We start from the raw sequence: 16,722 nt of genomic DNA, 5'->3' as shown, positions 1-16,722 counted from the left end.
ATTACTCTTCTCAAGACATGTAAAAATTTAAAATGTGGCTCTAACTTTTAATGACTTCCCACTGGAAAGGCACAAAGGCAATGTTCTAAACATGAGGTTTGATTTCTTACAAAACATATGTTCTTGTTGCATCCACAAATCCGAGATTTTCTCCAAATTAAAACCAATACATTCATAACTAATCAATGTAATACTCCTCATATGAAGACATCTTAAAAGGATAGAGGTGTTCACCAAGAAACTATTCAGAAAAAAAGAAATCATAAACTTTACATATTACACTCAAACATGGGGCATACAGATTAATGTCAGAGTGTTAATGCGGGAAAATACAAAGGATACTAATATGTGACTTAGTTTAAACAATGTTCAAGAGAAGTGACCTGGAGACAATGATATACCATCACTTAAATTTGGCCATTTGTTTAACTTTTATTCTTGAACTACTGGCTATTTTATTCATAATTTAAAACAAACACATTTACAGAGCTTCAAACGCCAGCTGCTAAAATATAATATTTGCTAATTATGACAAATAAAATACAAATACACATTCATAGAAAAAATATTTCTTGTTTGTTTCACAGACAGAGTATGATTTTCTGGACACTCAAAAAATAGTTTAAAAATTATGCAAACAGCTGTAGACATCCTTACAGTTCTGGCCAACCTAATAATTAGAATATTTTGCCGAATAATATAACTTTAGTAGTGACACGGTAGATAACTTCTTTACAAAATAATACAAAAACACCAACAAACAAATATTTATGGTATGTACAGTGCGAATTAAGGGTCTGGGTAATCTTAAATTATTTAACAGCACATTTGTGACTTTTGTAACTGCAAGAAAAGGATAGAACAAACTGAGATGGTTTTTACATTGTCTCACTGCTGATCACAAGAGTGAATGGAGATCTGGGGGTCAAATGACAGCTTTAGGTCAAATGCACCATGCGGCACCATTACATTTGTCTAACAAAAATATGCCAGACTGCTTTAACGGCTGCATATTTACTGTTATCAAACAAATAACACATGTATTACTCTATTATTTAAACAAAAAATCATATGAATAGTTAGTAAATCAGTAATAAGCAATCCAACAATTTACTGCAATTGCCGTGACATCATATTGCAAATATTATTCCATACAGTCTCAAAACGTTCAGCTATGTTGGATAACATTTTAACTTAAATATGAACACCTTCCTTACATGCTAATCCAAGTGCTATTTAAATATACACAATCAAAATCTTAGTACTATTTGCTATCTGTTTAGCCATTTCTCAAAAATATTAAAGACTCCATTAGTAGGCAAAGTAGTAATAGCAATCACTTGCTTGATAACAGTACAAACAGGTCCTTAAAGTATCCACAATCCACTAACGCACGCATATTTGCGCAGAAAGAAGTAAAATGAAACAGCGCTGATAGCCAAGAAGTGACGGCCAAACTGTTGTCCATAAAGCACAGGAAACGGTACGACAGTTTTCAGTTTATGATTGAGTCTGTGTAGTCTGCAGCCTTCGTCCTCGGTCAGCCTCTTTGCTGTAGGCGGGACTTAACGCGTATGAACTACGGACAAGACGACCCTTGAGTTAAGTTCGCGGTGAAGAGCCGTATTTCCGTCAGCGGCGGAACAGCATCCATCCCTTCGTCTTTCCCGAGGCCCTCTATCGGCATGCGCAGGACTCCACTGACATGCTGGGGTAAATCTTTAACACCACGTTTTTGTCCTCGTCCAGGAAGAGGACGCTGAGAGGGTTCATTTTGTCGGGAACGCAGCAGGGCTCCGGCACCCCCGGAACGATCCCCACCGCTCTCACGATGCTCTGAATGGTTGCGTGATTGGACGGGCGAACGACCTGGAAAGGGCACACAGAGGTACACTGTGGTCAGTGGTGCTCTCCTTGCTTTCGATGGAATACCAAAGATTCCGTTCACATGTTAACCTACTACGTTTAGGTGCTGCACACAACGCACTCAGAGAATCTATGGGAACGAGTTAATCCATTCGCAAAGCGGTTTGGTCTTCACTCCCAATTAAGTACAACATTACGTAACCTAAGCACTGCTACATTTAGTCAAGACATAGGCCTACACATTAAGATCACTGCAAGGAAAAGTAACAACAGCCAAAAAGTTTGTGTAAACCCCAAATGGTTACACACCTGTTTAACTTTTTAGTTAAAAAGTTAGTTATTTCTACCGATAAAAGCTGTAAATCTGAGATTAAAGCTGAGTCAGAGTCTTATCTTACCTCTTTACCATTCGTCATGCATTTTTACTTGCACATTTAAGCAAGTGCAACATTTTTATCATCCGCAGAACATGTTGTTGCCTAACACTTAAATGCATTATTCAAAGATACGAGCAAGTCAAAAAGCAAATGAATTGACTAGCCCCCTGTGGCTCAGCAGCAAATGAAAATTAATTTAAGAAAAGCAATTTGATAAATAAAAACGTACAATTAGCACAAGAAATAATTTGACTTTTTGTCTTATACTGAATGCTCAGCCAATCTACATTTCAAGTTATTCATTTATTTTTGTGTTCACCAAATGAAATAACGACCCCGGGTAAATATTGGTGGGCTGCAGTCAATCCTTTTACAATGCAGTTTTCTCATTTGTTTTTCGCTTAATGGGTTAGTGTTTGGAGATGTGTAAAAACAGCCTATTAACTGAACAACATATCCAGATGATCAGACAGGTCCTTAAGAAAGGCTTTATACAAGTCCAAGATGTCTTACAAAGGGGTTTTTGGTAATTTCAACATTCATGCGATCTCTGCTTTACCAGCTGTGTGTGTGTGTGTGTGTGTGTGTGTGTGTGTGGTCAGGATTCCGTGTTTTAGCGCCCGTTCTAACCTTAGGCATGGGGAATTCGCAGGTACCAGCGCAATAGTAGGCATCGAATGATTTGGGGGATAAGATCCATTCGCTCCAGCCAATGTCGGCAAAGTCCACCTTCAGGTACCTCCTGGAACAGACGCGCGGCTCATTCCACTGTCTCCGGCGAGCCTTCTTCATGGTTTTCTCATCAAAGCTGAGAATCTGGGACTTGCTGAATCCATCACTGTTCTCTTGGCCTTTTCTTCTACGGTCCTTTTTCAAAGTCTTTGGCTTCAGCGCCAAGTAAGCGCTTTCCCACAGCTCGTGGTTCTTGAAAGTGTTGTACTCGACCTCGGGGAGTTCGTTATTTTGGATGGGGTCCGGGAAGTAAGTGTCCCTCTTAACCCGCGCGTCAGGAGATGAGTTGGGGGAATGCGTGGGCTCCTCGCCTGCCGGGAAAGGGTCGTACCTCTGCAAGGTCACGGCCACGCTGTTCGGCTCCGATATGGCCAAGTCGTTGGCGTAAACCAGCATATACGGCAGACTGGATGGAGAAAGCTGGTCTTGGTATCTCTGGTACTTCTCGCCGAAATCAAACTCGGCCGTGACCAAGAGCTTGTTCGCATTCCTGGCCCCCTTGATGACTTGCGATACATCCTTAATTTGCCATGTGCCTCTCCGGTGCGGGAAGACGGTGACGTTTCCCAACAGCGGCCCGTGTGCCACACTCGAGGAGGCGCTCCTGAAGAGGAGGTGGAGTGGCGGGAGCTGGTGGAGGTGCTGCACGCGACAGGAGGGGTTTTTGAAGCGCTTACAGAAGCCAGACCTCTGCCGAGGACGCTTGTCGAAGAAGAAGTGGAACGTTGCGGCAAGTATCACCTCAGATTCCTGGATGGAGGTCAAATTAAACCGGTACATCACCTTCCGGTCCACAATTTCTGAAAAAAAAAAAAAAAAATGCATAAATAACAAAATAAATAAACGACGGAGACAAATACAAAATGAAACCGAACTGTAACGTCTTTAGGTTAAAATAGCAAGACTCTTGCTAATTTGGTATGATAAACTATGTGAAGGGATAGTAAAGAGATTTGTATTACTTCTGATCCGGCCTGAGGCATATGGAAGCGCTTACTGAAGCGCCAAGGGCGGATTTTTCATGAGCGTCTAATAATGTCTGACGGCATTAATACCACAGGACTCCAATCAAGCGGTTGCACATTGTGGGAACTTGAAAGAGCTCTTTTCAGTGATCATGTTATTCTTGCATTTAACGTATGACGATAGGTTATTATCTAACAGTCTGAGCATAGTAAAAGCTGAGTTCACGTCGCCCGGTTAGTCTTACAAAAATACAACCCAACAATAAATTCAGACTGTGACCGTCTCCGTGGCGCTTCTCGGCAGTGGTACTCGCTTTATTGAGGCGAAGTGCACCGCGAAAAATAAAACCATCATGTACCTCAGCATTGGTGTCTCGTAACCTCATTGTTTTTCCAGGGTGACAGCTGCACTCGCGGTCTATTGAAGTGCACTGCATTCTTCCGAATGCTTGGAGCCTCCAGTTAAGCTGGATTGGAGACGACCCCGCTTTTGGCCACAGCGAATACGACCCTGTTAGTCTTTGTGTGGGCCGTCGAATCCCGCAATGACTCAGGAAGGTTCTGAGGCTAGAAAAAACTCTGAACATTGGGGTGTCTACCGCAGGCACCGCAGTGTTTTCTGATTGAAATTTGAATATTAACTTTACAGAGAAATATTTAATTGCGTTTGTAGCATTTGTACATTTAAATTTCAAATGAGAGAGAGGGACCTAAAGCACAAAACAAGAGGTGTTCAGAGGACATTTAAAAGGAAGTAGAGGTGTTAAAAGTTACTTTTCTATTCTCCTGTGATCCAGAGGTGGCGCTATACGAATTCAGAATAACCTCCAGCAACGATGTAGAAGTACATGTATCGTAATTAAGAGAGACTATCAACAACAACGTCATAAAATCATAAACTTGTCAATGGCGGGTTCCTTAAAGTAAATAACGCGTGTAAATGTGATCGTAAATGCCTTTACAAGAACAAAGGCTTTCAAGAGTTTTGCCAAAAATAGATTTAATGTCTGTAGGACTTAAACGACGGAGTAAATGACCACCGCAAGAACCTACACATGAACGCAAAACCGACAAGCAATGACGTCTTAAAATAATAGTCGTATGATTAGTACAAATTTAATGCGTTATTTCCCACGCATATTAGCAGGCTCTTTTGTATATTTGGGTCGTCACAAAAATGCCCCTAATCAGATAAAGCCATAAATAGCCATAACGAAAAAAAGATTAAGTAAGCGAAGAAAATAAAAGTAAACTTAGGATGCTCACCAGGGCTTCCCTTGAAACTTCTAACGGTATTGCCGTCCCTCTGGCGATTGAGTTCCCTGTTGTATTTGTCATAAAGCTTGAACATGTGTATTGAAACCATGTCCTGAGCGGAGCTGTCAGGAGCTTGATTAACTGGAGACTCGATGTCTTCCTCCAGTGCACTTCTCGCTGTTTGTTCTGACGCTGCCGTCCAGAGGTCCGTGGTAATCAAACACATGAACAGGTGCGCCAGAAATACGAATGAAGCTGCCATTCTAAACAGTGCCAACGTCTTACGTCCCAAAACCTGGAAAGTCAGTGAAAAAGCAAGCCACCGATAGCTGGCGTAGTAAAAGTTGAGTAAAAGTTAGCGCAGGTAAAGGTGCTTCGCAATGATTTTCTTCGCCCAAAAGTTTCTCGCTGCTTGAGGCGCCTTCTTTCCACGGTTTCTCCCGCCGATGCTCAGTTTTTTGGAGGATGGACTAAAGCAACAGACACGCGTTTCGCTCAGCTTCAGCGTAGCCCAGCCAGTTTGTACACTTGTTTCTTCTTACCGCCAGAAGCCTAGGGGTAATGCTGCAGCAATGAAAGATGCTGACGTCTACTGCTGCTAGCCAACGAGAGCGCTCGCTACAGTACACCGTCTCCGCTGGAAGCCGCAGCAAGAAAATTAGCCGTCTAACACGTTGGAGTGCGAGCCAGCCCACGAGCCATGTGTGAACCTGTTAGTGGACGTTTTAACTTGACAAACCTGACCCAAAACGTAACTGACGAAATCCAGATATATCTCATTACCATGTTTTTCTCAGGCTTTTCTATCAGCAGCAGCTGACAACAGTGTACTTTCAGCAACAATTTTATCATCTACCAGCATTAGCCACAACAACCTCAAGAATCTCCCCCCGGGGACCGCGAATAATTGACCGGATAATTTTCAGGGACACATTTTAAAGAGAAATAATTTATGGAAACTGGAATCAAAAATTCCCTTTATCGTTCACTGTTTGCGTAACGCTTGTTGGTGACACTACAAACTGTATAAAGATAGGTTCATTTCAGAAGTATATTATTACTGTTATTGTTGTTGTTATCTTAATTATTACTATTTCCAAATTATCAACAATACGTTACATGTTACATATCCCAGTGAAGGAAGGTACACCTGTAGATTTTTGGACGACACTTTCTGCTATGGCAACTGAAATATTTCAGAGAAAAGATTTATCTAGCACATTTGAACCCTTTTTCCCAGATGTCACTACGCAACACCAATTAATCTGTGTAGTTCTGTTAAACGGTACAAACATGAGTGAAGCGCGTTTTCTTATCCGAGCACGCGTGCGCAAGGTGATTGATCATCATTCTCATTTATACGCCCGTGGCGTTTTTCACTTATATTGACTTTAAATTGTGTATTGCATCTCGCTGAGATTCGTAATGGACCATAATAGTACGCTTCTGAAACTAGGACGCCCTTCTTGTTGTTGTTCATGGACGTGTATATATTTATATGTCCATTTATGTGGGTGTTTGTTTTTATTAGAAAGTGTGACGAAAGTTTGCTATCTATTTTGATGTGGAAAACATCCATGTAACCATTGGCTGTGGCGATCCATTGTGGGGGTCGGCTGGTTTTACTCACGGCATTCTGTACATGACCTCTGCCAAGGGAATGGTCTAACCTCTTGTTTTTTTGTTTTCGTGTCTGCAGCGCTGCGATACAATGCGCGTCCTGTGAAAGCCGGCAGCTCCAGCGGGAGGTGGTAACAAGCTGGGCTGTTTGGGTCAGTGTGCCATTAAATACCTTCTCTTGCCCCAGAACCCACGGGGAACTTCTTTTCACTTCGCGCTTGCATGTGTCTTAAATCTGCATTAGAACTCCGAGGACCTTGCCACATTGACACTATTACTAGCGAATCAAAGAATAAATCAAGCGCGGCCGGCACTTCTCCCTGTATTTTATTGTAAAGCAGCGGGCAGGCAAGGCCATTAAGCTGTATTACTCCACACTCTTTTGATGAAAAAAAGTATGTGGAGGAGGAATTCAAATTAACTCTGGGTCACATAATTCCTTCATCCTGAATCGAACTAATCAATGGAATCTCTAAGGCACCTTGAAAAAAGAGCTGTGCTATTCCTGCTCACGCTGGACCGTGTTGGTGGTGTGAGCGGTTTGTTAATTAAAGCCCTTGCCAAGAAATGATGTTAATAAACAGCAGAAGTCCCGGCTGGGAAGACAGTCTCAGTGGGGCTCGCGTTCTCAATGGGTTTGTCCCTGATTACCAAGCAGCTGGCGGTCTCAAACTTGTAAACCGGATTATTATTTGCGTTTCGACATCGTCTTCACGTCCATTCAGCAAAAGCCAAGTGCAATAGAAGTAAATCTGTCAGCACGCTGGATGGACCGAAGACGAAAGAGTCACAGAGTAAAGGATTTTAGTTTTTAAAAGTTACAATATGTGCAGAAAGGAAAGGCCGATGTCAGTGTGCTCTACCTTCGTGTCTGAGCACACCACCGCTGGCAAGTGAGGTGTAAAAGCACCTTTGATATCAAGCGACCAGCGTGACCTTGACCGTACAGCATTTAGCAAAGGGGATCTAGTTACCTTGATTTTTCGTTATGACGATTTTCCTGGTCCGAATTGCTCTGTAGAAAGAACGAAGAGAGGAAATAACCTGCATTATTTCTTACTGTACATCAAAACTGTTAGTCCTCTACTTTTGCCTGAAAAATACATAGAACTTTCCCATCTGCCTCTATGTTAGTCTCTTATGTCCACTGCACACACACAAATACACACACACACACACACACACACACACACACACACACACACACACACACCTCCATTATTTAAACAATTAAATTCAGCCATTAAGGCACACATTAATACAAATTATGGGCTTAATGGCCTACCTTGTGTGGTTCATTAGGATGATAAATCACATTTAATGCATTTAAGATGCTGAGAATTAGCCTTAAATACATTTTCAAGAGTGTCACCAGCAACAAAGAGAGCAATATCATCTCCCTTATTACACCCACTCAATCATAAATCAAGTGCACATATTGAGTTGTAACTTCAGGCAATGAAATGAGCTTTGGCAAGGGGACTGGCGGAGGTGTATGTCAATGTTAGCGTACTCCGTTTACAGTTCAGTTCATAAAGGTAAACATCTTCAGGTTATGAAATACACTCCTTTCCCCGAACAAAGCAAGTCAAATAATGAAATATGAGTATTTATTATGACATGACTGGAGGATTTAAACTCCTGAACAGCATCTCAACATGTTGAAAGTCATTTTCAATAGAAATGTGGTGAAAGAACCATCCTCCTGTGTTTATATTAAATTGAAACCCTAGCCAATCTCAGTGTCTCAGTTACTAATGAGAGGTCATTGTGCGTTGTATATAGGTTGAGGACATGTTGTGGTTGGGTTCCCACCCGCTCGCGGCTACACAAGATGTGTAGGATTGAGCTCTTATCAAGGACATGTAGAAACACATGAACCCATTGACCTGCACTACTGCACAGCAGGTACGAGGTAGGCCTTAAACTCCGAGCCATTATTCCGGTACCTTATAAGAAACTAACTTCAAAACCTCTTGAATAACCAGATTCCCACATCAGTTTGCTGCAAACGGAAGGAGTGAGGTTCAATCATGCAATACTGAAAGAAATTTGTATGTGAACTAATGTTACAAGAGGCTGCAGCTGACAGACAATTCACTGCACTCCAAAAACACATCGAGCAAAACACATTTTCATGTTGCTTTTGGTTGCAGCTGTAGTGTAGCGACAGCCGTTTTGTTGTAATGGCACTTATCTCCTTCTGAGCATTATTGAATAAATGCTGCAGAAGAACAGTAATGACACAATGACCTGCATTCTGGGAGATGAATGAGAATTAATCCCTTACACATAATGTGCTGCTTTACAACAGAAGGCATGAGGTACCATTTTGAAGACTGTGATTGTTTTATGAATTCGTTAAATCTTTTGAATGAACCCTTACCAAAAGCAATGTCCAGGATGCATATGAGAACTCCTCATGTGTGCTGTGATGGCAGCGGCAGTAGGCTTGGTCTCTGCATTTTTATTACACTTATTTGCCATTCCTGGCCAGCCCATCTTTAAATATGACAAAAAATTATATAATTCCTCACAATATTATAATAATGTGAAAAGAAGCCCTTCACAGAAGTAATTCATTCTGTTGATACCCATCTGACAGGTCAGAGTGTTGCACTGCCAGCGCGTTTTGCCTTGCCATGTGAAGCAAAGAGGTGTACGATCAGAGTTCACATGCACACTTCCATGATGGATGATTCTACTTCCTGTTTATACTCAACCAATTCATTTCTGTCCTCTAAACTAAATTGTTAAGAGGATATTTGTTTTGAAGGGTCATTTTGGAGACATTTGCGCATACACATTTTTGGTCGCTTGTGCTCTGCGGATGAATAGTTCTGTGGTGTTTTTTTTTTCATACAGAAAAAAAATATATATGAATGTTTCCCTGTTACGATAATTCTTCACGTTCCAAGCTACTTTTTAGGCAGGGAAGGTAAGTTTGGCTTAGAAACAAAGGCATTTTAGAAGCCATCAGTAACTGTCAGTGACTAGAAGCCGGTCTGAGTAGGAGCGAGTAAGTTATTGGCTGGTCCTCTATTTACATTTGACCTTCCCAGTTTTTATTGGCCATACAGTCATTTGAAGGAAGCACAAATTAGTCCTTCAGTGTTTTACTCTGCCCGCACGTTCATCAATCACATCAAGGGCTTTCCTAAAAGCTAGGCCATTTGGACCATCGCGCGCAATCAATGGAACAGTCACGGCAAACATTACTGCCTCTAATGGGCTGATGAATGGTGATGCTCAGCACATCTTCTGTTATTCTATTTGCACCCGTAAGTCACTCGTAATGTGGTAACTACAACACCGGCAGATATCTGGAAATGCGACTCTGACCGCCCTGACCGATAAAGCTGTGGTTTTTCGAACGTGAAAACACGCTGGGATTGAAAGACCGGTTCACATTCAGGAGAACGTCCTTAAAAGAGGGTGGATCATTGAAAGTCATGATTTGTTAAGAGGCAGGTTGCGTTTCACAAGATCAGACACTATAGATCACCCCCAACAATAGCAACAGCGTATTGATTTTAAAATTATGAGAAAGGTGAAACGTGGGATTGATGATATCACAGCTACTCATAACGTGTAATCAACAGCTGTGATTCCAGCTCACCTGATTGATATGTTGAAGAGACGGAAGTTGATTATGGAAGCAATTTTCGCGGAATCCATCCCCATTGAAACGAATTTTATACGTAGAAAAAACGTTGTGTGTGACAAATATGGACATTACCACTGCTATAATAAAAACAAATGGCCACTGGGATTATGTTGCTGCGTATTCTTTTCTACCAGCTCTGCCGAAAAGGGTCTCTTTGTCTTTGCCCATAGGAGAAGGGAGAATTTTAATAAAGTTCACCTGAGCCCCTGTGTTTGTGGCAAAGCCCCATTTAATCTTAAAAATCCACTGGGCTGGAGAAGGTATGCACAGATACATGGAAAGAACGTTTGCGCAAATGTTACACAATGGTCTATCTAAGGGATTAATTTTCTAGTTTTGTGTTTCTTGGGAAACAGTGTATTTTTGCTCGGGTTTTTTTCTTCTCTCCCCTCTCGCCTTGTTTTGCCATAGAACGGAATGGAAATTGGTACTGTACATCTCGAAGTGGCTTCCCTAGCCAAGCATATCGTTTTCCTTGGCTTCATAAATCACACAGCAGAATGTGGGTAGCCTGTCTAAAAACTAAGCTTTCAGGATATATAATGACATGCTATATTTTACTTCGTGTTACAAATACAAACATCTCCTTTCTGCCCCAGAAAATGCTGAATTCATGGGAAGTCCTGCTCGCGGGGCTTCCCTCTCCCTTAAGGTCCCTCCTTCTTCGAGAACCATTCCTCCATTAATGTGACATCCCATAGATGTATTTACTTATCATTAATTACCAATCATCATGCGTTTATGAAAGCATGAATAAAATGAATTATGAAGTCCCAAAGTTTTCGCTGGTGTTTTCCTTGAACGCGAGGAATGTTTTTTTTAAAAAAAAAAAACGGGAAAAAAATCTAATCAAATCTCAAAACGTGACAGAGTGTAATAAAGCGCACACAAACCCCCCGCCGTGGAAAAGTTCCGTTAACGCAGCGGCTCGGCTCCTGGATCCTGCCACAGGAGCGCTGGAACAGTGGGCGATGAGATAATTCTGCTGTAGAAGGATGCAGCGAACCCATTGTCCGCGCGTAGGGTAATAAGACACGGCCGTGCCAGCCAGCCGGCGAACGCCCAGCGCCGTCAGTTTATTACTAACGTGATTTCGCTCCTGACAACTGTGACTAGTGCGCTTCCAGGACCAGCACTGCTTTGATCTTTGGCTCTCTGTCAATCAAAATTAGTTACCCTTCAAGACGGATCCCTTACTCTGGCTCAAGAGATCCCTGCATGGATATGGCCCGGTACAATTGTTGCTTTGTGTACTGAAAACATCTTTATGAAAGCAGTCGCTCTTTGAGTCTCAGGGATACCAGATGCTAGCCTCATCAAGACCATTCCAATTTGGTGGTGGTGGTGGGGAGGGGGGTATAAAGGTGACGTTTTGGCGGTCGTTGCTATGAGTCAGAATATCGCATTGAGAATCACAGAAGCGATGCTGCAGATTTTAATTCCATTACTATCTACCTAAACGTTTCCACATTTAGATTAAGAAATGGAATTTAGCTGACCTGAGCCATGACGATATCTTTAGTTTACCTTACAACTATAATTTAATGAGCATGGGCCTATGTAGTGAGTACTCTCATTGAGCTTCAAAATTTATTTGAAGCCCAATGGGTATTTGAAGAAGAAACACAGATAAAGTTTTTTCTTGGACATGCCAAGAAGGTACTGAGTCATCAGTTCTTATTTGCTAATGGGCGGTACCAGTATGTCCAACCAAAGACTTTTCCCTGGGCTTAATTCTTTCCTTCTCACAGAAATATCTGGGCACCTTTTGAATGAGATACTCCGAAAAGAAACTTGCCCGAACAGAGGAACAGTTGTGCGCGCGGCTGGCTGGTGCCTAGAGAAGCTGTGGGCGAGACAGCGGGGTCCGCATCACAGGGTCCCTCTCCCCAGCGATTGGACGAAGCTGTGACAGGTTGACAGGCCTTGGGAGGAGGGTGACATCTCAGCACCACGGGCCCTGACCCCAGAACAGTGCAAGAAAAAAAGCTATCCAGGGTGTTCTTTGAACAAAATATTTTTCATAAGTTAGGCGGGTCGTGTCTGTTTTTTTTTACCCCGTATCCAGTAAGCATGTAGAATTAGTGACACTTAACTCAACCGCAATCTGTACATGTGAGTCCAGTGTCGTCCCGGGAGTAGTGACAAAAACAAATCTGAAGTATTGCAACACGCTGTAAGAAAGATAAGAGGCTCCCGAGAATTCTCTTGCGCGGCTTCCAGGGTATTAGCTAATTTCAAACTTCATTTCAATTATTTCACTAATGACTGCACGCATAGAACGTTATTCTTGCTCCAGGCAGTCCTTACTGCCAAGGATTATATCATCCATCTAAAATATGAACCTTTCTTTTGTCTTTTGACTCTCAATCTAAAGCGTATTTCGTGACCACTGCGTGATCAGCCGAGTGCTGCATTTGTAAACAATCAGAGAAGTTTCTTTCCGGGGGGGGGGGGGGGGGGGGGGGGGCAACATATTTTGAGTTCTCTTGTAAAGGCCTTTACTGATGAGTTAAGCGCTGAGTCCGACGCAGCCTGCCAAGAACCATTCATTCAAACAGATATTCGATATCGCTTCTCGGAGCGTTTCAGGGGACGTCCATTCATCGAGGAGCACGTTCCGCGACTCAGAAAATGACCGAATGCGACCGAGGGTTCAGTTTACAAGTCGAGGAGAGCTTTACGGGCTGCGCTCGGCGCATTTAACAGGTGACGCCCGTTCATTTCTTTCTTTTTTTCATGCGCAAGTTGCCACAAGAAAGAATGCGCATTTAAGTCCTCTTTGAAATTAAACTGCAAAATGACCGGACATTTGAAAGCAGGATTCACGGAAGCTGAATCGTTGAGGCAGCTGACTTCCACGGCTCGCGGCTCGGCGCATTCCATTAGTCTCAGATGCCGAGCCGCGAGAAGGGCCGTGATATTTCTTCGGATGACCGGAGAATGCAGCGGTCTAAAGAGATGCCACAGGTCGCACAAAGCCTGTGACTTATGTGGGCCCCCCTCCGGCCTTTAGCACTCTGTTTACCTTTTGTTTGCCATCGTTCATTTAGCGCCGCTCCCAGGTCTGTCTTTCGGCAAAAGGAGCTGAGATCAGTGCGGTCTCAGGCTTCTCAACCACAAATTACCCAGCATGATTAAAGACCAAAGAGCAGCGGTCGTAAAACTGTCAGTGACTAGAAGCCGGGTTCGAAGACACTGTGGAATGAACCGCATTCCGCCATCACGCTGGCGGGGTGTGGCATTGCAAAAATATACTTTAATTTGAACAATATTGTTCTTCAGACCACACTGCCACTGCATCAAAGTAAACACTGAAGACACTGGTCAAATACATGTATCCGCGTGAGTCACTTCCTGCTGAGGCGTCCACTTCATCTTTATTCTTGTCGCCTAGCAGAGTTGCTAGTATGATAGCCGACAGCTTCCAAGTCCAGTTATGGAGTAGTGATTGCATCTTTGTGAAAGTGGTATTTTGCCGGGCGTGCTGGCCAACTACCGTCACGCTCGGAGGCCCAGAATTTTAACAAAATGGTAGTGTGCTTTTTGGAGTGGTGGGCAGCCAGAATTCAAATTCTTGCTATAGCCCACACAGTCCTCCTCCCCGAAACTACTACACACTTTCTGCAGCAGATGCCTGCAAGGAACTCTGTTAATTCATATAACAACCACATTCTTTCGGAGCCAAGACAGCCAACATAAAAAAACTCCCTTTGAAGGCATATTAATAATAGCTGACAAACATGCAAACCGGTGCCATCAAAACACACTTAGCTTCCTTCTACTGAAGCCTAAACCGTCTCTCAGGGCAATGCATCTTGAGACATATCTGATAACACGCCGTGCCTCTCTTTAACCAATTTATCTCCACGCGCAGACCTCAAGTGTCTAGACGCATTCAACACATTTCTTTTACCTGCGTGCATTTCAGCGAAGCCTTTTGAAACGGCAGCCAATAAAAATACACTCACTGCCAGGTTGCAGGGGTGACGAGGCTAACGCAGCCTGGGGGTATTCAAATTCATTGACTCAGTAAAATACAGTCTGCTGCAGGAAGAATTGGACTGAACAGTAGATAAATCTGATTATTACTATCAGGGGATAAACATGACTTAAGGTCATATTACAAATGTCGGTGTTTATTATTTATGCAAGTGTTAAACATCATGGTCTACCTAATTCATTTTTCATATCAGATTTTTTTATTATACACCTGATATTTATTTTTTTACATCTCTTTCACGACCATGAATTTTAGAGACACACAAGCCTCATTCCTGCGACATCACAAGGCTGATGGCTTTAACAGCCCACAGGAAAAATACCTGATTTTATCTCTGCAAGGGATGCGAAGGAATGCCGTATAGCGTTCATTCATGAAATGAATAAAGTTTGGCGAATTCTTCCTCTTCTCAACGTGGCACGCCCGGACAAATTTTATGCATGGAAAAATATTAGAATGGAAAATAAAGTGCACATTTGCTTAAAAGGAGGAGTTATCAAAAGGCCCCTACTGATATTACATGAATGTTCCTGTGAAATTAGCAACCTCTGCTTTGAAGAAGTATGTGGTTGAGGTGAACGAGGGGCCGCGTTTCTTTATCATAGCAACCCCTGCCTCATTGTATTCTAGATTATTTCTTAGCATGACCATGGTCTGTAGTTTGGGTTCTCATGAAACGTTATTATACATGAGCGAGATTTGAGGATTATTGGATTATTGTAATTACCAGGGCAACAGAGCTGGCAACAGTGTGTCAAGATCTTATTACGCTTGTATGTTCCCATCTGAATTCATGGAGTTCTTAAACCATTCGGTGGGGCCGCATACTAACATGCTGTGGCCGCGTACCAACACGGTCTCTCAACTGACGCATGCAAATCCGATCACTGTCTTTTATTGGGACAATATTAGTTTAAGGGTGTCGACTGAAAACAACGCTTGGCAGACTCCTACCTGTTCCAAAACAAGCCCGTTTTTCAGCAAGGCCAGAAACGGATTAGATGAGAACCAGATGAGGGCCCAGGGTCTTTAGCAAACATGGCACGTGGAGTCGGTCGACACTGTATTGTCAATTTTCGGAGTAGGGACGCCTCACCTAAGCGAAGTCACACTCTATACAGCAGGTGATTTTTACTGTAGACTTTTGTATAAGTTCACACAATAATTTGATAACGTATGTGGATCTAGATAGTAGGCTATGCGAATGCCTGTTCGCTTTAAGAATCCCACTGCTAAATGAAGGCGCCTACTTCCTTTGTTTAATGCTGTTAAATATGTGCTTATCTTTAATATTACCGACTTTTTCATTTTTATCACTTTTTTTTCTTATTGGCCTCGTGTCAAAAGCCGATATTTATGGTCACGAAATATGATTCGTCTCCCGTCGGACATTTTAAGGTTATAAACCAATTTTATTTATTACTGGCGTTTTCGACAACCAATAAAACCACCAATAAACCAAACCCTGGCTTCGTAAATGATTCAGCAAATGTAGGCTGGGATTCTCAGCAGTCATAGAAATTTGGAGGGCGTCGTATGCTATTTTATTTGCAATAATATTGCAAAATAATTTTATTTTGCAATACAACTAAAAATTCATGAAAACTACAAGTGGTGACTTTAAACATAGTGACAACACGTTGTAAAAATGTTAGAATTATATTATGACCTACTGACTCTCGCTTCATGACGACACCAGTCGGCCTAATTACCTGCAGAATGACGTGCGGCTCCGCACGTTGACAACGCCTGTAAAGAGCAAGTATACGTTTCCCCGCGACTTTCTCATGGCCAGAATTACACATGGCTGGGATGTGAACGTTTGTAGTGCTTTAGGGAATTAAAATATCAGTTGCCAGTATGTCACGCAATTGAAGACAAATTCATTCAGTTGCCCTGCTCCCTGACATTCTATCAACATGACATCATTGTTAAAGCAGCTACTTCCAATTAAAAAATGTTGGCAGCAAATGATTACATGGGAAAACTATATACGGGAAATTATTGTTCCACAAGGAGGAAAGTTTTATTTGGAAAGATCATGTATTGTCCTATTAAATGTTGGAGTAAAAAAAACACTCAAAATGATATGGTTAACAGTAGGCCTATAGCCTGCTTACCACCTCTAATTTCTGCGCATAATATGCGTTAGTCTTCGTTAGGAGAAATCATGTTAACGAAATCTGGTCTTTAACCCGGCCCAACAGAAACAAAAAACGTTTTAATTCAGTTGCT

The 16,722-nt window shown here is 42.3% G+C and overlaps 1 protein-coding gene across 1 annotated transcript; it reads right to left on the bottom strand.

The window, feature by feature from the left end:
* Window positions 1-1,214: 1,214 nt before the first annotated feature.
* On the bottom strand, window positions 1,215-5,774 carry gdf10a (growth differentiation factor 10a). Its single transcript, XM_036546866.1, has 3 exons — window positions 5,207-5,774; window positions 2,874-3,775; window positions 1,215-1,869 (listed from the first exon to the last, which is right to left on the bottom strand). The coding sequence occupies exons 1-3, from the start codon at window positions 5,457-5,459 to the stop codon at window positions 1,678-1,680; spliced, it is 1,347 nt and encodes a 448-aa protein (XP_036402759.1). The 5' UTR covers window positions 5,460-5,774; the 3' UTR covers window positions 1,215-1,677.
* Window positions 5,775-16,722: the final 10,948 nt, after the last annotated feature.

Source organism: Megalops cyprinoides, chromosome 15 (genome assembly GCF_013368585.1).
Source record: "Megalops cyprinoides isolate fMegCyp1 chromosome 15, fMegCyp1.pri, whole genome shotgun sequence".
Classification (NCBI taxonomy): Eukaryota; Metazoa; Chordata; class Actinopteri; order Elopiformes; family Megalopidae; genus Megalops; species Megalops cyprinoides.
This window is presented reverse-complemented; position numbering and strand designations above follow the sequence as displayed.